We start from the raw sequence: 25,076 nt of genomic DNA, 5'->3' as shown, positions 1-25,076 counted from the left end.
GGAGGAGGGGAGGGAGGAGGGAGGGAGGGAGGGAGGGAGGAGGGGAGAGAGGGAGGGAAAGAGGGAGGGAGGGAGGGAGGGAGGAAGGGAGGGAAGAAAAAAAAAAGGAAAACAAAAAACCAAACTCTAACTTGTAGCATTTGCCAATTTCTGCAGCATCAATACTTCCACCATGGCCAATTTCAAACTACCAACATGATGTCACTGGGTGAGGAGTTGGGAAGAGATGTGCACAACCGGCCAGTACCACCGGGTTCCAGCATCCACTGCTACCTTGGAGCTGTTAAAGCAGAAGCAGCCAGGAGCAGGTTAGCAGGTCAGAACATGAGCCAAAGCCCTCATTCACGTGGCCAGCAAGGGGAAAGACAGGCTTCCAAGGCACCTGCTCACCCCAGAGGGGGACTGCCAGGACCCGGGGTCCCCACTATCTGCAGAAACCTCCTGGTGCTAACCTCCTTACCTGGACTGAACAGAACACAGGATTAGCCTGAGAGTGAGGACAAGAAAAGGGACATGGGGATAGAGGCAAAAATTATTTTTAAATTTAAATGAATTATCTGGATTTATTTACTAGAAGTACCCTTTCAAACTGTTAAAGAGTGAATCTTGGAGCGAGGCCACTATATATAAAGCAGTTGAAGTATCAATAATGCCTTTTCTCTTAATGAGAAGCTGTTAATTTTTTCTATAAAGCAAAACCCTAGAGACATGAATCTATATTTTTTTCTATAGAGGATTTTAACAAACAAGGACCACTCAAAATCATGATTACTACATTCCTGCTAACAGGACCCAGTCATACTGGGGTTTTCATACAAAATAAGAAAAAATTTCTCTCCTCATTCACCATCTCATTTTCTTCGTCAAAATTTGCTGAAGGATTTGTTTCACATAAGTCTGGAAAGCTGGCATATTTCCAAACAAATTAAAACAAACCAACCCAAATTTCCTGTTAATAGCAGATTTGGATATGACTACTAGGCAGGCTATAGTTGTGCTTTTTCTCTCTGAGTTCCACAGTCCTGCAGTGAGGTTTTAAAGGGCTCTGGCATGCTATGTCACTGACAGAGAACTTCCTGGGCTGGAGGGTGGTGAGACACCCACCAGGGACAGGGAGAATGACCTTCTCCTAGAAAGGTTACTCCAGTGTGGGGGAGGGGAAAGAAGGGGAGATAGCCCTTAGGCTAACCTATCAGTATACTTCAGGATTGAAGATACTGCTAAGCAATGAAATGGGACAGCTAATTAAGATCCCATGAGTCCTGTGGTTCTGTCACTTTGATTTACATCTCTTCTGCAAGGACCTTTCCTTTTTATTTTTCCCAGAGAAACCTGACACAAGCTCTTCAAATTCTCTCCTAAAAGAGTTACTGTAGGAAATATTTTAGAGACAACTTAGACTGTAAGGTTTTATGCTTTTCTATTAAAATGAAGAGGTGTGAGATCAGGAGAGGTAGAGAAGGAGGCAAAAAGTAAAAGTGGAACTGACAAACTGCACATTTCCTCAAGATTAGTCTCAAGCTATGTATTTTTAATGGAAACACCACAAAAGCAATGATCTGACCTTCTCGTTGCATCATATTAGAAGGTGCATGGTGTTGGTTTGTTGTATTGGTGATAAATTTAATCACTTGGTTAAGGCTGTGTCTGCCAAGTTTATCCACTAATAAAGTTACTACTTTTCCCTCCAAAATTAGTAATTTGTGGAGCAGTATTTTGAGACAACGTAAATATCCTCTTTCTCATCAAACTTTCATCAACTAGTTTCAAGTCTATTGATGTTTTCCCAACTCCATTTTTCCATATTTATTATTTGGTATTTTACTGTAAGAAACAACTTTTCTTTCTTCCCATTTGTATCAGTAGGGATGCATGGATTTTTGCTTTATTCAATGGATTATAACCCATTACTATTATTTATTTTGAAGCTCAGATTGTCCCAGATTTGGCCGGTGGGAACCTCTTTAAGCCAGCTTCTGTGTAATTGGATAAGTCCCCATCATTCTTTGACCATTTCCTTTACGGAAGACGATGTGCTGGGCTCATCTTGTACTTTCCCTACCCCAGGAGTGGAATCGGTCTTTTCTCCAAGGAGCTCTGTGTAGGGTGTATTTTTAAAACACTGGTCTTGGATAGTGGTTGCAAGGCATCTATATTTCTCACTTCTGGTTGGTAAATCAGACTCTTGTGAATTTGGTTAGCATGAAGAGTTTCTCTAGCATTTCAGCCACCCTCAGTGAGACTGTGTAACCAAGGGGCAGACTCCAGACTGTGGTGCGTTAGTATAATCAGCTATGGGGATGGCCAGCTTGAAGCAGCTTTGGATTTCCAGTGCAACGTACGGCTCTGGCATCTAATGTCCCACCAGAGAGCCTTGGGTTCAGTGAGGAGTGCTTGTGAATGCTCTCACCAGGAGGCAGAAAACTAAGAGCTCATTCCAGGCTCCAGAAATTCTGAGGTGACTTACCTGTTAGGACTGCTTTTCCTGTTAACCTCGAGTTCTGAAGAATAAGGAAAGATCCTCCCACTTAACCATTTGAGAACTCCCAATCTCCAAGATCACAGACCGCCGAAATACTCCACTGATGAGGCAAGTCTGGCACATTTGACTTTATTTGGTGTTTTTTTTGTGGAATGTTGAAATAGTCCAGTGAACTCCTAAGACCACTCTTAGAAATGAAGGGTCCTGATGCTTCTGAAATAATAATGCCAAGTTTTCCAATTCTGTTCCAACTGCTATTCTACAGGGCTTTAAAGGTGCTGTGTCTTTTTCAATTTGCACATATTTGAGAAACATTTCTCGATATATTTCAACTTAAAGCACTGACGAAATGAGGAAACAGAAACTTGTAAAAATACATCTTTTAATAAACATCAAGTACAGTGCAATTTTATCGAGGTTTTACATTGCAGTTTACAGCAAACATATTATCTATTATAGTGTATATTTATTTACAAGTAAAGTAAGCTCAGGGTTTTTTTTCTCCCATGGTTGGATAAACCAGATCTGGTGGATCATACTACATTTAAGGTTTTCCAAGCTTCTGTAAAAGGCCTTTAACATTAAGAGACTTGTAACAACAAAAAAAGATATCCCCCATCACAATGATAGACTGATGAATGCTCAAAAGTTATTAAAAAGAATTATAAACACTTGATTTCCTTTGATGGCTTTGAAGAATAGCTCCTGATAGCAAATCTGAAATATTAACGACAAGGGAAACAACTGTTTCTTTTGCCAAGTGAATCTATAATAAATACTAATTAGAGGCTACAAATTATGAAAAGAATCCGAAAGATTCTCACAGGAAAAGTTTAACATTTTATATACATGATCCCATGGACTAAAAACTGTCTAGAATATTAATGGCTGAGTCTGCTTTTACCATTGTTTATACAAAGAATGGTGGAATTCTTGACACTTTTGGACAATTTCAGTGAGAAAGGGGACAGAAATTAATTAGCAAAGGGGGAAATTAATATTAATCTCAAAATTCTACCTGCCGCTGTCTTGGAATGATCAAGACTCAGCTATATCTGAGAAGAATTTAAAGAACTGAAGGAAATCAGAAGCTATAGCTAAGAAAACCATAGTTTTGCATGCTTTCAACTGATGGCATTTAAAAATTATACAACTGTATTTACTTGCTATATACATAAACTAGTGTTTGGAATTAGAAACAAAAGTACCATTTACATCCACAGAAGTACCAGAAGCATACTCAGATTTGCAAAAGAGGCACAATAATCTGTTAGCCATGCAACTAGCTGTCTGTGAATTTTGTAATGGGTAACAGAACAAAATCCCCATGAACATACTACTAATGTGTAGCAAATTACATCAAATAAACAGCTCAAATTCATAAGGGTAAACACCCAATATCCCTGAATTGCTAAGCATTCATCTCGGTGTTAACATGGTTTCCTCTATATGTTACCCCATTAGAAGAGAGATTTTAAATATTCCTCCCTCTTTAATACATCGTCATACTTTCAGAGGTGAAAAGGGAACTATTTAATCTTTACCACTTTTGCCCATCCATTCTTATGAATGTGATATCATGTTATTACAGTGTCTAGGCTAATGTAGGTGCTCTAAAGGATCCAACAAACTGAATTTCTGGGTTCTAAATATTGCTGGTATTGTACAATAAGCCTGTCTGCCAGAAAGCCATGTCTCTGGGTGAAATATATTCCTAGATCAATGATTGAGAAGTGAAGACCAGCTGTCACTGAAGTCAGACTGTTCCCCAATTGTCAGATAACAGTTTGATCTTCTCTATTAAATTAAAATTTCTTAGTAGATGGGACCAGATCTCATACTTTGCATGTATCCTCTACAGCACCTAGTAAAGTGTTGGGCAAAGATATATCCTCAAGGAAATAATCAGTGATGGGGGCAGGGACTGAATCAAGGGTGAATGCGGTCATGCTGAAGCCATGCCTCACTTCACCCATCACCCAAAAGGCAGTCGCCAGAATGAATCTCTGACACTGTCACTGAAGAACAGATGCTTGTCCCCTACCACTGTCTAAAGGAGAACTAACCACTCGGGCCTCTTTATTTCTTTCTCTTAGTCACTAAGAGATTATACATGGGCATGAGTACCACATGGTGGATGATATCTGGAGAAAAGTTTTTCTGCCTCAGAGAAAGCACCAATCCATCACATGGCACACTTTAATAATACAACTTATAGAACTATTAACTTTTAAAATTATGGTAAATGTTATCCATACTAATAGATATTTTAAATGTTAGGCTTATTCTCTCTGACATCACTTAAAATACATTTTATTTTTAAACACAGGCATGAGGTAGAAGATAAGAACTCACAAAAGAAAGTCATCTTCAAAATACCGAACTCTATTCAATACAATTAGCCCCGAGAAAGAAGTAAGAAAAGTTACAGCCTAAGCTGGTAGACTGGCTACTGTTAAAATATTACCCTTACCTGAAAAAAAATTTTTAATTTGAAATTGCCCTTTTTTCCCAATTTAAGGTATTATAGCAAAAGGACAATACACATTCTGAAATACTCATAAGGATCGCTTATAAGAGCTTCTCTTAGCAATCATTTTTTTACTATGTTGCTCTAAATCACCTCAATTGAGACACAGGTCCTTTCCACCGAAGTAACTGACCAGATATCAACCTGGAGGTTAAAAATCCTTCTAGCATAAGAAGATAAAAGGAATGATTCACATTTAAATATTGTACTTTTCATAAAAACTAGCAGCACTTCATCCTACTAAGACATATTAATTTGGCTTCACTGACTGATCAGAAACAAAGGAAAATGTATATAGGTCCAAAATAGCTCCTTGCACAAGGGAAATGTGAGGCTACAAGTTTTCTTTAGCAACTATTTCCCCACTAGGTGGTGTGTGAAACTACTGGGATGTCGATTTCTATGGCAGAGAGGCGGGAGCGTGCTGAATAGGGCTGTGAATATGTATGCATACTGGGAGGATGGGAGTACAGTGGTTGCCAGAAAGGAGAAGGCAAAGATTTGCATGCACAGTACCAAATAAACAGTAGAAGGGAAGTCGTAAACAAGCCCCCAGCACTAGCAATAGTGACATACACTGCATAGTCAAACATAAAGACTGGCTCGAACTTCTTGTTCAGATGGATGTTATAAAAGATGACCCAGATGGATGGGGAGAGGCTCACAGTACCTGCCAGGAAAAACAGCAGCCCGGCCACCAGATGGCAGCCGGCACTATTGACCAGACACTTGGCCAGTTTGATGTTGGGCACCGAGGACCTGAAGGCAGTGTTACACATTCCAATCAGGCAGAGCAGCAGGGCCCCCGTTGCAATCAGGATGCTGAGGGGCAGGGCAAACTGGAGGACCCGCAGGTCCAGCTGGTCAACTGATGAGTACCAAGTAGTGTCGTACATCAGGCAGTCATTGCCCCCGTCGTACCGGGCACACTTCACCCACAGGCCTGTGTAAACAGTCAGGTTCTTCTCATTTCTGTTGAACGTGATCAGTCGTAATTTTCTCCAGTTGGGAAGCAGAGTCCCCGCAAAGAGGCCTGCTACCGAGGCGATTCCACACAGGAAGGAGAGGACCGTGGCTGCATGGACATCCCGACAGCCCATGGCAGGCAGGCTTGTGCAGTACTGCCAGTCAGACTAGGGGGTGACACACAAGAGGACAAATCATGAGGGGACAATAGGAGAGCACGGTGCTGACTGGAAACACAACCAATGACATCAATGCAAACAGGGAAATTCTGTCCCTTGTCTCCTCTCCATGTACAATATGAATGTATATAAGCACACATGCATGTGACCTCAGAGCAAAGCTGCACACACACACGATTGCTTACTACTGCCTGGGTCATATAGCAACTAAAGTCTTCACACATGAGTATTTTTCTACACGGTGAATCAGAGGAACAACGAAAATAATTTCAGATTCTCTTAACATCACATCAGAAATTCTCTCAGTTGTCCAAAATCACTCATTCAACAGCCACATATCAAGCACTTTGATGCGTCAGACACTCAAATATATAGGGTCAAAGCACTCATCAACCGTCAACTACAAACAACACAAATTCGGCTTCAAATGCTCACGCAAAGGTAAAATGAGACCAGCATAAAAGACAAAGGCATAGGGACAGAAGCACTACAGGGCAGCAGAGTGGTTGAGGGCAGACTCTGAGCCAGACTGCTTGGGTTCCAATCCGCAATTACTCACTTACTAGCCAACTGACCAAAGTCACCTTGGGTCAACAACAATACTTCTGTGTGCCTCATTTTCCTCATCTGTAAAATGGGAAAAGTAACTGTGCCTACCTCACAGGGTTTTCTAAGTATTCAATGAGTTAATATAATGTCAAATGCTTAAAGTTACATCTGGCGCCTTGTAAGTGTGATGCAAGCGTTAACTACTTCTCAGCACTCAGTGATCAGCTCAGTGCTTGCTATCCTGGAGCAGTTCAAAGAACATCTGTTGAATAAACGTTAAATTAAAAAAAAGCAAACATCTCATTCCTATACACCAGGCATACCAGAAAATCACAAAACGTAAATAGACTCCTCTCCAATGAGTTACTCAAACGAAAAAGAGAGAACAAAGGTCCCTGAAATTATTCTACTCATCTACTTCCTGACTGGTTCAAGATGACGGGCATGCATTTCCGGTTATTAAACTATTGGTTATTGGTTATTATACTAATATACTATGATTGGTTAGTCTACTATTATTGCTCATATAAGATGAACACAAAGATTTCTGAAGAAATGACAACCTATCTCTATTAGTGCTATTATAAGGAAAAAGAAAAAAAGTAGCCAGGCCTTTCATCTCAAATTAAAAGGCTGTGTTCTTTTTCTGTATACGACAAATTATAAAAACCAGTATATTATTCAGCTTTATTTCTTCAAGAGTTTGAAACTCACTCTCCAAACACCACTCCAATGTATTTTCTCTGCCTTCCATCATGCCTCCTATGAGACAACAGAACAGACTATTTTAATTTACTATATATTTAATACAATCACATGAACTAGGAATAATTTTACTAGCAGAAAACATATACGTATGTGTACATACCTATACACACACACACATATATAAGTGTACAATATAAAAATCAGAGTTTAAGCACAAGTGACCATTTTTTAAAGTCCTCAAGTTAAGCATAACTAGTTCTAAGTTTCTCTGTTCTTAGTTTAGTACTTGTTCATCATGTTGTCTTCTGTCAATATTACCAAAAATAGTAACTGTTTAAGAAAATGTTATGGATGAAAATACTTCAAACAGAGGAATTATGGTCCTAATTTATTTTTTTCCTGCAAATTTTAAATGCTTAATTTTAGCAACCAACCAACCACCTTAGGCCAACAATGGAAACTCTGGTGCAAGTTTTAGGATGTTTACCCTGGAAAATGCCACTACTGTTGTCAGTCTCTAGAATCCAGCTTCCTGTTGGTTTCTGCTCATTCGCCTGTCCCCCCAGTATACTGTAAGTAACTTGCACAGTGCCTGGCCACAAGAGTCATTTTAGGAATATTTGAATAAATAAATACTGGGCCCCGACCCAAGGCCACAGCAACTCACAAAGGTAGGCTATTAATGACATAGAACTGGACAAGGAAGTAGCCATTACTAAGCAATCATTCATTCAACAGGTATTTACTGAGTTATCTAGCACATGCAAAACACTCTGTTAGGCCCTAAAGGGACAATGAGGCCATTAAGATCTGGACCTTGCCCCAGTGTGTTAACAGTCAGACTGAGGGAAAGAATATGCTATTCTATAAGAACTCAAAATGCTGATAATGAAAGAGATGTCTGATTATTACATATCAAGTGATTATTGTTAGGTATTAAGCAAAGTGACCCGATAAGATACCTGTTCATAAAAATGTATCATTCAGTGTTAGAGAAAAACTGAGCAATGAAAGAGAATGAAGATTTAATCAATGTTGTGAAGACATAAGAAAAGGGTTCTCCCCAGTTTCTTTCAAAGCTTCAGAGCTCCTTCAGATAACCCATGCAAAGTCCTAACCCAATCACAATTCCTTCCTGCTTTCAGAGGTAGGGGACAAATACTTGGAGTATCAATGTAATTGAGATTTCTTCAATCAAGCTGCCCTGTACCCCTGATTCCTACAACTCAAATGGAATGAGAAACAAGATCAGTATGAATGACTTTGTTTCCAAAGTTTTAAATCACACCATTTGGTTCCTGCCAGATTCTCAATCTCCTTATTGTGTCATTCTCCCACCTTACATATTACAGTCTATGTAGCCATACTGCTTTTCTTTTAACTTCTCAAATTTTGTTTTTCAATTTGGCTAGGGGCTGTTCTCATGCTGTTTTTCCTCCTAGAACTTTCTTAATCCCATCCTATTCTTTGCTTAGCTAACTCGTACTCATCTTTCTGGTTTCCAGGGAGGCTGGCCCTAAACCTCCCCTCTCCTCCCCCACCCTTCACCTTCCCCTCACCCCTAGTTACACGTTCTGGCTGCACCTTCGTACTTTTTCTTTGGTAGCAGTGATTATGCTTATATTCCCTGTTCAGTGTTTATCTTTCTCACCAGACTGTAAATTTCAGGAGGACAGAGAGCCTTCTGTTTTATTCACTGTGTCCAACACTGGCACATAGAAGGCACTCAATTATTTGTTGAATGAATGCACGAACAAACAAATGGAAGGCCCATGTGAGTATGGTCTGGACACAGAAAGTTAAAAATTTGCTCTAGGATCAGTTCCACTCATTTCATCCATTCATACTCTGTGTTTTGAAGCCTTCAAACTGCTTCTAGAATGTGCCCCTGCTTTCCATTCTTTATTGGCCAAAGCCTCTCATTTTTAAAAATAAAGTTCATTTTCTTCCCCCAGAAACTTCCTAAGAAAGATGAGGCCATTCCCAGGTATTTATATACAGCCTATGCTTCTAGAAACACATATCTAAGTTTGGCGACACTGGTTAACTTCCAGTGGTTAGAGATTTGATCAGTTATGGCTCTGTTGATTCTCGTGTTTTCAACTTAACAGGTATGTTACATACGGGATTCGCCCCTTGCTATTAAGACTGGTTCATATATCAAATTAATGTTTGCTTATCAAAGTTAGCAACAATTTATTATATTTTTATTTATATTTCCTCTTTAAAATATTTCTCCCAATGAGGAAAAACCATCTTTTTGCCATATGAAAACCCCTTATTAGCGACTGCAGCAGATGTGCAAGGCTAAGAACACACTTTAACAATCTGAGGAGCACACATGAACACTAGCTGGCTGACAGTCTTGAGCTGGGTTGTATATACAGATGTGTCGGCTTGCTGTTTCCATCTGGGAGGCAGCTTGGTATTGTAACCCAGGCAACCCCAAGACTCATATGCCAGTCATAAACTGTCATTTGCAAACTGGGAAAGTCACCTATGTCCTCTGCATCTTAAATTTCTCAAATGTCCCCCAAGGTAGCTGTGAGATCATAAATAGTAAAGCCCTTTGTAAAGCAGAAAAGGGTCAGGAATTTAAGTCTGTAATGATTATTGGTAGGTTTATCTGAGAACATTCTCTCTGAGAGTAGTTATTGACCAAATCAGACAAGAACCCTGTTCAAAATACCCACTTCACATTTGTCATCTAACTGTTCCACAATGACTTGCAGAGAAGTAGATGGATAAATCTTTGTACAGCATTAAAGGTTATCAAAGATATTTTAAATAAAAATATTTTCAAAAGAATACCTTTCCTGTGGTTTGGAATAGAGTTCAAAGAAGTTTGGAGCAGGAACAGTGGCTAAGAGCTTAAAGAATTACCAGATCCATTATTGTATTTTTTTTCAGGAACAATTCTAAGGAATAGCTACATAAGAACACATCTGTAATAGCAGCTACATTAATCCTTGGTAGTAATATTAGCAGTCCCTTCTACCATAATTTGGGTTTTCTTAGAAACTGTAGATGATCAACATAGCACTTGCAATGGAGGTCTGTCCTATAACTTTATTCTGTTAAACAACAGAAAAAAGTGTCGTCTGATATATGGTAGCAAAAGGAAGAGATATAATCAAGGAATGTACTTACTCTTTGAGGTACTTGATAGTTCTAAAACAACTTTAATCAACTTAGAAGAAATATATGCACATCTGAACACACAGCACAGATGATCTGGACCTAAAGAAATAGGAAAAGTACTCCAGTTAATATGGTACTAGTTTAAAAACTCAATTTGAATTCACAGGGCATTAAGAGAAATAATTAGCAATCATCTGAAACCAATGAAACGTTAAACCAAAAAAGGTGGTCAATGAGTTAAAAAAAAAAAAGGCAGTTTATTCTTAAATTCACACAATATCTATATGTGAGATACAGAAGAAAAAATTAACCCTCATTTGTGATTCGAGAAGATAGGAAAAATAAGGATAAAAGTCACTTTACTGTCCTGGAAATAGATGATCAATATTTAATGAATTTTTTAGATCCTTTCATGACTATAGTGAAAGAATGGAGGGCCGATGAAACACTGATTAGTTGTCTTGGCATAAAAGACATTCATGATGTTTCTTTTATACCTTTTAAAAGGATACTGACAACAAAACTAGTCCAAGCTGATTCGCACTGTGCCTCCTAAATTTGCATCTAGAATCTTTTTTTTTTGAGTTTATAGCTCCACCAATAGCTCAACCCACCATTTAAACGTTTCCATATATCTTTCTTAAGCATCTTCCTCTTCAAACACTATTTACCTCAAATAGGAGGATGAGAAGGAAAACTTGTAAACACCTGAAAACTTCCTGGGTTAAGGCTGTTATCACTAGCCCTACTACGATCATTAAATAGAATGATGTTCCCAACAGTCTGCACAGAAGTGATTTCAATCAGGTGGTTTTTTTGCTTTTGCTTTTGTTTTTCTCTTTTCCAGATGTATGTGTGGGTTGGTTTCAAGCACAACTGCTCACTCCAAAGTTAAGTGAAATCATTTTTACAATAGAAAACACACAACAGGATCTCTGAGCAATCATTTTTAAGTGGGGTCACCAAGTCTGGCTTTCTAATGTCGTGACTAGCCTCTTGCAAACCCTGTAACACAGAACTTGGGCTTCAGAGAAAAGCAAATCAAGCTTCCAGAGAAGCCTCCCCTCCCCGCCACCCTCCTCTCACTCCCTTTGAGCTGTGTCCTCAGGAGCACCAGAGCGAGCTGAAAAAAGGAGGAAAAAAAAAAAAAAAAAAAGAGCTTTCCAGGTTAGAACCAATGGAAAGAGGCCGCAACAGTAACTATGAACACTCTCAGAAAAACCCATCTCTGCAACACTGAGTGGGTTGAACAGTGAGCAGGTCATCATTACACAACCAGCATGAGCTGCTGATTCAAAAATAGCAACCTGCAGCTCCACACCGCACACCGGCCAGGCAAGCCCCAAGCCCCTGGCTGCCCCGACCAGACACCTAGACATTTTCATACTCCTGGGTCCAAAATAATTTTTTAGAGCTCTACCAAATACCTCCTCACTCAGTGTTCACGTCCGCAAATGTGGTCAGCATTTTTCAAGGCTAAAGGACTCCCGTCGTTTAAGCAACCTTACACAAAATCCTCAACTACTTATGCAAAAGACCCAGAAATTGGAACATTCTTGACCAGACCTACCTGTTTCTCACATTCAGAGCATTTTACTCGCCCACACTGAGGAACCTCTTAGAGCGTCTCCGTCTCCGCGTCCCAGGAAGTGCGTTCCCAGTGAGCCACACCTGAGGCTTCTGGGACTCGTAGTCAGGTTCCCTAAACCAGAATGTCCTGGATGACTGGGAGACTACAATTCCCAAAATGCACTAGGCCGGCAGTCCCAGGCAACATCCTGGGACCACCTCCCTCCCTCTGCTCCGCTTCCCACCTCCACCATTCCTCTAGCACTTTCAGTTCCGGCCAGATTTGAGTAATAGGTCTAAAAAACAGTTAAAGGAAACAAAACTAAAAATAGTTTTGAGCTGGGTACCCAAGTAAATATTTCCCACTAAATGATTTATTTACCACTTTCAGTGGGAAAAGGGGAGGGAGGGTCAGAGTGTTTTTTTGTTTTTTGTTTGTTTGTTTTTTTTGCGTTATGCGGGCCTCTCACTGTTGTGGCCTCTCCCGTTGCGGAGCACAGGCTCCGGACGCGCAGGCTCAATGGCCATGGCTCACGGGCGCAGCCGCTCCACGTTATGTGGGATCTTCCCGGACCGGGGCACGAACTCGTGTCCCCTGCATCGGCAGGCGGACTCTCAACCACTGCGCCACCAGGGAAGCCCTGTTTTTTTGTTTTTATATCATTTTTTTTCCCACCTGCTGTTTCTCAAGTAACTTTAATTCAAAACAATCAATATGCCATTGAGGCATATTTGGAGGTGGCCTGCCCTGGGCAGATGCTGAAGTGTCATGATCACACATACACATAAATGGAGATAAAGTAAATGTGGCAAATACTGATAATCGTTAAATCTAGAGTTAAGTATACGGGTGTTCATTGTACTATTCAAATTCTCTGTACCTTTGAACATTTTCAAAATAAAAAGTTTGAGAAAAAAGCATCATAGTTTTAAATCAAAGTAAAGGATGGCATCCATCCCCATCCCACTCTGCCGCTGTATGACCTTGGGCAAGTTAAGTAACCTCTTTGTACCTCAGGATCTCATCTGTAATAATAATGTATTTATATCAGAAACTATGGTGAGGATTAAATGAGTTACTATACATAGACAGTATACGTGTCTAACACACAATAAGGACTTTACATATTTGCTATTTCCATTTGACATTTTTGTGTTGCTCTAGTAACGGGACTATGTGTTAGTAATGAAAAAGGCTACTATCTGTGCACTGCTACCACTTTCTCATCTTCCGTACTACTTCAGAGGATGTAAGGTGATTTAAGGCCAGAAACAATCCGATCCCAAAGCCAGACCTAGAGATGTAACAATGGGAAAGAGGGACAGCATTGGGTGGTAAAAGGATCTCTGGGTACAGAAAGGCTCTGGGCTCCAGGCCAGCTCTGGCAATAGCAGATGGATGATGACGATATGACACAGGATTCTTTGCTCTGAACTTCAGTTCCCTAATCTATAAAACTGAATTGAATCAAATAACTGTGTACAAAATCATTTTATAATTTATTTCCCAGTCATTGATGACTACCTTGTTAGCAGACTTTAGCTGAGATGTATATGTAGTTGATAATATGTGTTTTTAAAGCTATAAAAGGAAGGGAAGACAACCCTATTTTTAGACTTATTGATCAAGTTCAGGTCTATGGTTAGCCTGCCTTTGGTATGGAAAAGATGAAATGAAATACTTACATGCCCTAGTGGGACTAGAATGTTGGAATATCATTCTTAGAAGTATTTAGGTAAGACTTTGAGCAATTAACAATCCTGGCTTCCAAGTTCATTGCAATATACCATTCATCTCCAAAATTCTACGAAGATTCTCATTTGGTTATTCTATTAGTTTCCTATTGCTGCTTCAACAAATTACCACAAACACAGTGGCTTAAAACACCACAAATTTATTATCTTACACTTCTGGAGGTCAGAAATCTGACAGGGTCTCCCTGGGCTAGAATCAAGGTGTCAGCTGTGTTTTTTTCTGGAAGCTCCAAGGAAATCTCCTTTTCCTTCTACTTCTCCAGTTCCTGAGGACACCTTCATTCCTTAGCTTGTGGCCCCCTTCCATATTCAAACCCAGCAATGACTGGTTGAGTCTTTCAACATCTAAATTACTTCACCCTACATTCTTCTGCCTCCCTCTTCTAGCTTTTAAGAACCCTTGTGATTAAAATTGACCCAACTGGACTACCCAGGATAATTTTTCTATTTTATGGTCATCTGATTTGCAACCTTAATTCTGTGACAGAGCATATTCAGATTCCAGAGAGGAGAAGGACATCTTTAGGGGACTATTATTCTGCCTACTACAGTCACTAATAACCTCTTTCTGCTTGAATCCAAAGGCTTCTTTTTGGTCCTAATTCTCTTCCACCGGCTTCAGGTCCACATTACACAATTCAGACCACCTTTTTTCCCTAAACTTTTCTTCCTTGTATATGGAAACATCAACATTTCTACCTTTCTTCTAGTTTATCTGATTAATTCACTGTCCACCAGCTGCTTTCTTCTTCACATAAAGATATTTTAACAGTTTCCTTACATATATTATCAATTAAAAAAATAATAGATAACACTGAATATATACCAAGCACTTTTTCATGGACTCTCTAATTTAATCACCATAACCTAAATGACAAAGAAATTGAGATGCAGAAAGGTTAAATAATTTGCCCAAAGTCAAGAAGTGGTTAAGTGGTAGATCTTCCTAAAAGGTGGCTGTCACTATTCAGAATTCTCCAGACTCAGGACAGTTTCCTATTTGTGGATTTCTGCCTCTAAGATCTTACTTAAATGTAAATGCTCATTGAAGCTATTCCTGAACTTGAAATGACCTCATACTATCCTCTTTGCTCACTCAAATCCTACCTACATCCCCACTGCTCTGAATATTTGTATCTTCTCTAAACTACATAGTAAACTACATAGTTCAACTCAAATTGTAAATTAACTTGCACACACTGTTCCTTTTCCATGTGTTAGTCATATCTCACCATAGTATTTCTCCAACTCCCTGACTGAAATTCAGCAAATTTAGATTAATGAAAAAACCCATACACTTGTTTTTAGAGGAGACTGTCAAATAAAAATAATAGATAACATTATAATTGGGAAGTTGGCAAGTATAGTTGGGAAGTAAATTTTTACTATTAGTTGGGAAGTGTAGAAAGAAAAGAAGGGAAGGATTGTGGGTTGAATATGTCCCTCAAAAATTCATCTACTGAGGTCTTAACTCCCTCAGCATACATCAGGATATAAGGTTATTTGGAGATAGGGTCTTTACAGAGGTAATCAAGTTAAAAAGAGGTCCTGAGTATTAGCCTTAATCCAATATGACTGGTTTCCTTAGGAAGAGGGGAAATCTGAAGACAACCTCACACACAGAATGCCATGCAAAGATGAAGGCAGAAATTGGGGTGATGCTTCTATAGGCCAAGGCACACCAAAGATTGCCAGCTAACCACTACACGCTAGGTGAATGGCATGGAAGATTCTCTCTCCACAGCTCTCTGAAGGAATTAACCCTGTTGGCACCTTTATCTCCAACTTCCAGCTTCTAGAACTGTGAGACAGAAAATTTCTGCTGTTTAACTCCTCAGTTTGTGGTAGTTTGTTATGGCAGCCTTAGCAAGCTAATACAGGAAATAAGGGAAGAAGGTTCTGGATAAATCAAGCAGTGAGATGTCACTTTAAAAACTGTTAGGTGAGCGAGCAAGGGCACCTGTTTCTTGTTTTCGGTTCCTCGTGCTGCAGCACACAGAACGAGCTCCCCCTTGCTTGAAAAAACAAACTGTTAGGAATGTGTCCTCTACTATAACATAGGTAGGAAGACAGCACTTGTTCCTGATCTTTAATGAAGTTACTAGTGAAGAGGGGAGGGAGCCGGGAGAGGATGGGATGGTACAACAGAATTGGTTTAAAGTACAATAATTGAAGGTTTTTTCCTGGAATTGCTTGCAGGTGTTTTAAATCTTTTGTCTTTACCATGCCTACTACCCCTCCTCCTACCACCACTATTTTATGTATGGATTTTTTTAAACATCTTTATTGGAGTATAATTGCTTTACAATGGTGCGTTAGTTTCTGCTTTATACCCCGTTTTTAAAGAGAAACCTGTACATTAAACATTTGATGAATGTGTTAACAAATTTGGGATTATGACATTAATGGTTCTTTTAAGTTTGTGAGTTTTCTGGTTCATATTTTTATAGAAAAGGCCAGGTGTGCTCAACATTGTTCTTACTATTTCTCTTGACCCTGGGAGTAGTACCAGTTCACAGAAAGATTTGTTTTTGAAGCTGAGGCTCAATTATTATGCAGTACTCTTATTCCCCCCCATTAGGATTTGGTTGACCAGGGGCTTTTATTTACTCTATCATTTAATCACGCTTCAAATCCATCCAAAGCCATAAGCTTTTACTCAATGCCTGCTCTTGATTTAAGATATTTTCAATCTCCCTCAATTTGTAGCAAACCATATACAAATAAAACTGAAGGTATGTTTTAGCTTTATAATCATATCCTTTTTCTTAATATAAGAATATTACACCATGGCCTTTCTAAAGCCTTTTATATAGAAATAATACCAATAACAATGTTTGACAACAAATAAGAAAATGAAGGCACTGGTTAGAAGATACTGACAATTTCAGAAAAATATATTGAAATATGTGCCATGAACAAAGGAAGCTCTTGTCCTTTGCTTTCAACTTTCAATGAACTCAGAGTTTACAAAATAAATAGGAAAAAACTGCCTTGCTATATTTGCTCCAGAATTAGTTGTAATATAAATTGCATATCCTGTTCTTCAAATTCCAAGTATTTCAAAGGAAAGGACATGATTCAGATAACACCTATGCTTCACATAGCTTGGTATCTGGGTACCCCAAAAGATTTCATTTCTATTATGAACACATTAATAATATACACAAAGGAGATTACTTCCTTTGAAGTCTTCCAAATACCCAACAGCTATTAATTAAGCAACTGTCTTACAATGAGAAACAAAATTTTTTTTTTAAATTAGGACAGCCTAAAATTAGTGGTTAGTTATAGTCAGAAAAGGTAGCTGAAATTGCCACTGGCTTCTCATCTAACTGAGGCAATGGGCCCACCTTTTACTCCTAAGTTATCCACAAGGAAATACCCCAACTTTCCAACATACATACTTTTCTTTCTTTTTTTTTCTCCTTTTCTCATTTCTATTACCTATAAATTCTGTTTTTATCATATTCTTGTTTTTGCATTTAATAAACTAATAAAATGCCTCTAAGATTATTGGCACCTGAATGTAGGTCTGAGCCATGGGAGTGAAAAAATAAGGAAAAAATATATGCCATAATTGGTTTGAATATATCAGTTTTTCAAATCAACCTAAATGGTTCTAGATGAAACCTAAGTAATAGTTTTCCCAAATTTGACAGGCCTAATATGACAAAATGAAAACTGAAAGTCAGTATAAGATTCTGTGCCTTTTAGTTAAGTGAATGACATACAAATTATAACTAAACCCTGGATATCTTGAATCTATTATTATATAGTCAAAATCTCAGGCATAATAGTCTTGTAGGCCTGGAAGCAGAGCAAGGATGCAATGATTCAGTGAGCCTGAAGATGAAAAGAAAATCACCGTAAAGTAACCCTTGGATGCTTCCCTGTTCATTTCCCTGGGAAATGAACAACGGGAGCATCATCTTCAATGTTTAGGACAGTTAAAAGAGAGAAACACTGCAAAGACAAAGACGTGTATTCTGGTTGCTAATCTTAAGAAAGTCATAACGTATTCAGGTGGACATATTAATTAGTAAAATATGGACTTAGAGCAACAAGAAAATCTACAAACTAGCAAGTAAAAATAACCAGTTTCTATACCTAGATATTTGAGGAAAATAAGGATACGTCAAAGATCGAACCTTATAATGTGGCCCAAACAATTTTTTTAACATCTTTATTGGAGTATAATTGCTTTACAGTGTTGTGTGAGTTTCAGCTTTATACCCCGTTTTTAAAGAGAAACCTGTACATTAAACATTTGATGAATGTGTTAACAAATTTGGGATTATGACATTAATGGTTCTTTTAAGTTTGTGAGTTTTCTGGTTCATATTTTTATAGAAAAGGCCAGGTGTGCTCAACATTGTTCTTACTATTTCTCTTGACCCTGGGAGTAGTACCAGTTCACAGAAAGATTTGTTTTTGAAGCTGAGGCTCAATTATTATGCAGTACTCTTATTCCCCCCCATTAGGATTTGGTTGACCAGGGGCTTTTATTTACTCTATCATTTAATCACGCTTCAAATCCATCCAAAGCCATAAGCTTTTACTCAATGCCTGCTCTTGATTTAAGATATTTTCAATCTCCCTCAATTTGTAGCAAACCATATACAAATAAAACTGAAGGTATGTTTTAGCTTTATAATCATATCCTTTTTCTTAATATAAGAATATTACACCATGGCCTTTCTAAAGCCTTTTATATAGAAATAATACCAATAACAATGTTTGACAACAAATAAGAAAATGAAGGCACTGGTTAGAAGATACTGACAATTTCAGAAAAATATATTGAAATATGTGCCATGAACAAAGGAAGCTCTTGTCCTTTGCTTTCAACTTTCAATGAACTCAGAGTTTACAAAATAAATAGGAAAAAACTGCCTTGCTATATTTGCTCCAGAATTAGTTGTAATATAAATTGCATATCCTGTTCTTCAAATTCCAAGTATTTCAAAGGAAAGGACATGATTCAGATAACACCTATGCTTCACATAGCTTGGTATCTGGGTACCCCAAAAGATTTCATTTCTATTATGAACACATTAATAATATACACAAAGGAGATTACTTCCTTTGAAGTCTTCCAAATACCCAACAGCTATTAATTAAGCAACTGTCTTACAATGAGAAACAAAATTTTTTTTTTAAATTAGGACAGCCTAAAATTAGTGGTTAGTTATAGTCAGAAAAGGTAGCTGAAATTGCCACTGGCTTCTCATCTAACTGAGGCAATGGGCCCACCTTTTACTCCTAAGTTATCCACAAGGAAATACCCCAACTTTCCAACATACATACTTTTCTTTCTTTTTTTTCTCCTTTTCTCATTTCTATTACCTATTTGATTTTGCTTTTCCTTCAGCTGGCTTGTGACACTCACTCAAAGCTAAAAAGAGTCCTCTGATACTTGCCCTCTACTTGCTACCTCTGATCACAAAACAGAAAATAAATAGAACGCTTCCCTGAAATATCTCTTTAAGAAAAAAAAATAGATATTTTTCATTATTAAACTCTGCAGTAAAGATTGTAGCATGTTGTCTACCAATATTTATCAACTATGTTTACCTCTTAATTCCCAAGGTATATAAACTTTTGTAAGGCAAATACTTTTTTGTAATTATATTTTAGATCACGAAAAGGTTAAAAAAAACCCAAAACACTCATGTACCTACCATCCAACTTAACAATTTGGACTTCAAAAAAATGTTGCCATATTTTTGAAATTGTCTTTTGTATAAAGTTTACCAATTTATATTATTCCTCATTTTCATTTTGTTTTTTAAGCTATAACTTCTAAGTATATTTCTATGCTGTTGCTTTGAAACATTATTATTATTATTATTTTTTTTTGGTATGCAGGCCTCCCTCTGTTGTGGCCTCTCCCGTTGCGGAGCACAGGCTCCGGACGCGCAGGCTCATTGGTCATGGCTCACGGGCCCAGCCGCTCCGCGGCACGTGGGATCCTCCCAGACCGGGGCGCGAACCCGGTTCCCCTGCATCGGCAGGCGGACGCGCAACCACTGCGCCACCAGGGAAGCCCTGAAACATTATTTTTAATGTACCTTAATGGCATTACAAATTTCTTGATGGAACTTAACTTGGTTAACTGAATATTTTATCTGAACTTTGCAAAAACCCTGTGAAACTACTTGGAAAATACTCCACGTCTTTGTGTACATTTTTAGCAAGAAAAAAAAATCTGTAGCTTTCATTAACTTTCTCTGACCTCTATCCTCACAAAGCAAATGAACACTGAGCTAAAAGAAAACATAACTTTATAGGAAAACTAACTGGATAAATCCTGAAATAAAATACCTTTGACCTAATTTTGCCCATTATGAAAGCAGATTTTTCCCCTTGATTATATAATACATGTTTACCACTTAAAAGAAAACATTTATTTTACAAAAAGGTCATTTCGCTATGATAAATAATATGGATATATATTACAAAAAGAACAATAGGTTTCTGAAATTTCTTTTTTCATAGGTGAAATCTTCAGAGCACAGATCCAACCTCACAGTACGGTATACTTAATACCTGACAGTGTCTGGTAGCATAAATTTGTAATTTATGATGGTAAATGACTCTGAAATAGCAAGCTCTGCAAGAATGACTGGGACTTGCTAAAAATTTGTTAAACACAGTGTATTGATACCCTGGCCATTCAGTACTATAACAATTAAGGATCCAATTAAGGATTCAGTACTATAACAATACTTTTTAACAAAAAAGTATTAAGGACAAAATAAATGGCAGTTAAAATATTAATTTCAAAATAAATCTTTAAGTGTTTAAAATTTATTTTTTATAAAATAAAAAAGGAATTCAGATTTTCTTCTTTCATTTAGAATAAAAATCAACCATCAGATAAAGGTACATAGAGTACACTTTTGGTAAGAAGAAAATACAAATAATGGAACATTTTAGTGAGTTACATAAAATGTTTCAGTTAGTTGTGGAGTAGTAACCTGGGCAATACAGACACAACAAATAAGCTACAATTCCTTAGTCCTCAACACACATCTACTATCCTTTGCCACAGCAAAAAATAAGATTATGGTGTCAGAACTTCAGAAATTCACCTGATCAAACTGTCATCACACTGCTACTTGTTCATACTTAGGAAATAATAGAAGTGAAAAAGAGAAAAATGACACTCAAGTTATAAATGTAAAACATACCCAATATGAAACATGGTCACTATGATCAGTAAAGATGTTCAAATTCCAAACGCTTTCCTCACTCTTACTCCTTTGCTGTAAAGTGCTCTAATCCCCTGCAGCTTCTGATGTTGAATGTGAGATCCATGAGGGCAGCAGGTCCTGTCTATTCTCCTTAACACTGTACATGCAGAGCCTCGCACAGTGCCTGGCACAGGGGAGACACTCAATAAACAGCCATGCAATGAAAAGAAACACAAGAAAAGCCAGTGATCTGGGGACTGGGATGGGAGGTGGGAGTGGGGAATAGAAAACAGAACAAATAAAAGTGAAATAACACTTGTAAAAAGTCACTCACATTGTCGTATCAGAAGAAATTTAAGTAGAATGATAGTGCCATTTTTAGTTAATACTTATAGCCACATGTTAAGGCTTCACTTAGCCTTAAATTCCAAAACAATTCCTAATAGTTTAAAAGTAGCACTGAAGAATAGTTTTTAGAAGCTCATTAACTTGCTACTATTTTGTAAAAACCAAAAACCGTTGGAAAGTCTTATATGATGAACTCATTTAGGCAAAAAGATATATGCATTAAAAAATTCTGCAAGAACACGTGGTTTTCTCTGAGAACTGAAGAGCCTGATGCAGAAAGATGGGAACTTTACTTTATATGCTTTTGCACTGTTTAAATTTTATTTTATTTTACAATTAACGTGTATATTTTATAATAAGATGCATTAAGAGAAAATGTGTAATATGTAAGTATTTTTGAAAGTCAGGCAGAAATTTAGAAATTATAATCTCCTGAGAATATACTGATGATGGATAATACTGTTTAGTATTGTACTTCCTATTAACTCTCCTTACTATAATATGAAAGTAGACAGTGAAACAGACTAGGACACAATAAAATGAGACATACATCAGTGCGTCCAAAGCAAGAAAAAAATACTCTTATACTTAAGAAAGAAAAATTTCCAAAAGCTGAAATCGCAAAGATTTATCTACTGATTATCAATGGTCTTTATTATCACTGAATATGTTCAAATTTAGGGTTTGAGGTTTTCCAAAAAAGAGAACTATTATATATTTAGTAGAACCAGGTACATGACAGACTTAAAGACAAACAAACAAAACCTAGTTGCTCATAAGGAATCCTTTATATAATTAAAAAAATGATCTCACTAGAGACATATGTACAGGAATACTATAGGATTTTATTATAGGTGAATTGGCCATAAAATTATAAACTGTCATTTTTAACCCTCAGTTACTTTTTTTACTGTTGATAGACTTAAGTACAAAACATCTTTAAAAAGTATGGTTCTTGAATGATGGCATATACACCAGGTTAGTAACAACTAACCTTCTAAAAAATATGTCTGTGGAAAAGCTTCCAAATGAACGCAATTTCAATATCACTTTTAACAGATTTAAGTTATATCTATTCTGGCACTAGTAACAGCATTCTTTGATGGTAGCTCACTATATGATACTGTATTAGAAATACGTAAATTAAGCAACTGCTTCTTATGATATGCATCATTTTCCTGGTTGGTGTGTTCATCCAGAGATTTCCTTATACAGTCCTTTAGTTCATCAATTCCTTCCCCAGTAACTGCAGAGATGGGGATGATGTGTTGGAACTCCACGGTCCTCTCTGGAATCATGTTTTTTTCAAATAAATGCAAAAAATCTGAAACAAAAAACACAAAACTAGGCTGATTTTCACTGTCTTTGAAAGTAAGTCAAAACTATGCTAGAGGTTTGATTTGTGAACCAGTGAACCAAAAACTAAGCATTTTAAATTTCTTTTTTCCTTCTCTTTCTAATAAGGTCTCAGAACCTTTGGTTTTTACTAGTGACAATGGTAAGGTTCTTGGCACATGACAGGTACTTAATAAATATTAGTTGCATGAATATATTTTAAACAAAATTAAGTTTAAGTAAAAGATGAATCACAGAAGATGATTTACTTAAAGAAGCAATAAATTTTGTTTTGGGGCAGTTCAATAAAGTAAGACAACATAGATTTTCTGAAAGAACTTTCCTATAACATAACATCATTTGTGATTTGGGATATTCTAGCTTGCTTCAGCACACAGGTGGCCTTTAATTGTCCTAATGGCTTATCATCACTGGTGCTATGAGCCATACTAAAATTGAAAAGAGTTCAAGGAGTTCTATTCATCTTTTTAGATGAATCCAATCTATCACCCCACAGGGGCTTACAGCCATTATATAACTTTTCCTTCTTCCCTGCCACCAAGGCAACAGAAGTAGGGATGCCATACTGATGGGATGGATCAACATTGAACTGGAAAGGCTGCCTAAAAGAGGTTAGCCAAACCAACACAGAGCTTGGATTCTGAGATTCATTTACCCCCAAGGAAGTCTGAGAGGCTAACTTGGGAATTACCACTGAGGGGACTACATGGTTTTATGATGGTCCAAAATAGCCACAAACTCCTGAATTACCCTCCCTTCTGGTACCTCCTCTGAAAATTCCCTTTTCTGCAAGACCAGACAGCAAATAGATCTAATGACCTAATAAAGCAAATGACATTAGGAAATAAAGGTTTATTTATAAACATTCCAGAGAATATTTATATCCCAAAGTAACTTATTAACTCAAGGACAGCCCAATATGTAAATTATACGGGGTGGGGGGTAGATTTTGAGAGGGGAGAGAGGATCTTCTGGTGCTGCCTGATAGTCCTAGTACATTATAATTTAGTTTCCCCAATTTTTATCCCAAGGATAAAAAGAGAGATTAGGTCTTTTAAAAACATGTTAACTACTTACCTTCCACCCTACTTTCCTCATTTGTGCAAAAGGTCCTCTACTAGACTCAGAAAAATGAAAGCATCATCACTGTAGGATAGAGAGTGTTCTGCAAAGGTCAATACTCAAAACTATGGAGAATTCCTTTAAATTTCTTTACACATAATGGTCCATTTAGGAACAAATTTCAAACAAATCCTTTAGGAGTAACAGCATCTATTATTCTGTACCACACATACATAGTGACTCAAGTTCTTCAGAGATCTACAGACCTGGCACTGCAAAGATACATACCTCTTTTTAGAACTACTAGCTCTGTTTTAAAATTCATGATGTACTAGGGGAATGAAGTTCTAGAACTGGTGAAATATGTTAACAGACTTCACAGGTAGATGCTGACTTTATTCTCTTCTGATCCAAATCCCAGTAACTCTTTAAGAGCCCACTTTAAGTTTTACTTCTTGATGATGCCTGACATTTTCAGCTCAAATTAATCTTTCTTTCCTTCTGTCTCCTCTAACTTATTGTCCATATCACACATTCTGAAATGGGATATTATTTTTTACAATGTTATTTAGAAGTTTCATATGGTATGTGTTCTTTCTTCAAACATACTTTTTTTTTAAGAGTAGCAACTTTCAGTTTTCTTTTCCACTGATTATAGTACCTAGCACTCTCTGCAAATAGCAGGTATTCATTAAATTGGCACTAAATGAATGAATGGGTTTACCTTTAGGATTCTGGAGTTGGTTCATCAGTATATGGAATTTATCTTGGGCATCTGGCAAGTCCATTTTATTAACTGCCAGGAGCGCAGGTTTTGTCTGAAGTTCCTCTCTGTACAACCCCAACTCCTTTAAATGAAAGAGAAAAACCAAATAATTTTATTAAAATATCTATATAAATGACCTATTTGGTAATGTCTTTCTTTACTTTATAGGCCTGGGTAATCTAGGGCCCATTCTCACCTCTGAAATGCAGTAAGTCCCAATAACCAAAAAACTAATTAACAAAGGAAATGCAGAAAATGCTTACTAGTTAAGTCATGTGTTAATACATTTTAACTCACATGACATCCTAGAGACAGTTGTGATTTTGTGCCTAGAGCCAAATACAGATATCTGGACGTCTAGTAAGCACATAAATAAAATTCAGAACTAGATAGTGTCAGCTTAATGCTATACCCGTATTATTCTTGGAAAAAGTTAAGTATGCTTAGAAGTAAATCTTTGTGACTG

The 25,076-nt window shown here is 37.5% G+C and overlaps 2 protein-coding genes across 5 annotated transcripts in view; both read right to left on the bottom strand.

Annotated features, from left to right (window-relative positions):
* Positions 1 to 2,847: 2,847 nt before the first annotated feature.
* On the bottom strand, positions 2,848 to 12,228 carry CLDN12 (claudin 12). The gene is made up of 3 exons (XM_007121886.4): positions 12,126 to 12,228; positions 10,565 to 10,654; positions 2,848 to 6,145 (listed from the first exon to the last, which is right to left on the bottom strand). The coding sequence occupies exon 3, from the start codon at positions 6,110 to 6,112 to the stop codon at positions 5,378 to 5,380; it is 735 nt and encodes a 244-aa protein (XP_007121948.1). The 5' UTR covers positions 6,113 to 6,145; positions 10,565 to 10,654; positions 12,126 to 12,228; the 3' UTR covers positions 2,848 to 5,377.
* Positions 12,229 to 22,061: 9,833 nt separating this feature from the next.
* Positions 22,062 to 25,076, bottom strand: part of GTPBP10 (GTP binding protein 10) — a 29,147-nt gene continuing 26,132 nt past the window's right edge. For all 4 annotated transcript variants that reach the window (XM_028489981.2, XM_007121887.4, XM_007121890.4 and 1 more), the window contains exons 9-10: positions 24,569 to 24,692; positions 22,062 to 22,750 (exon numbers count right to left, since the gene is read on the bottom strand). In XM_028489981.2, coding sequence (XP_028345782.1) covers positions 22,488 to 22,750; positions 24,569 to 24,692 — 387 coding nt within the window. In that variant the 3' untranslated portion in view covers positions 22,062 to 22,487. The remainder of the gene's footprint in view (positions 22,751 to 24,568; positions 24,693 to 25,076) is intronic.

Source organism: Physeter macrocephalus, chromosome 5, assembly GCF_002837175.3.
Source record: "Physeter macrocephalus isolate SW-GA chromosome 5, ASM283717v5, whole genome shotgun sequence".
Taxonomy (NCBI): domain Eukaryota; kingdom Metazoa; phylum Chordata; class Mammalia; order Artiodactyla; family Physeteridae; genus Physeter; species Physeter macrocephalus.
The sequence above is the reverse complement of the archived record's forward strand: the minus strand, read 5'-3'. Positions and strand labels throughout refer to the sequence as shown.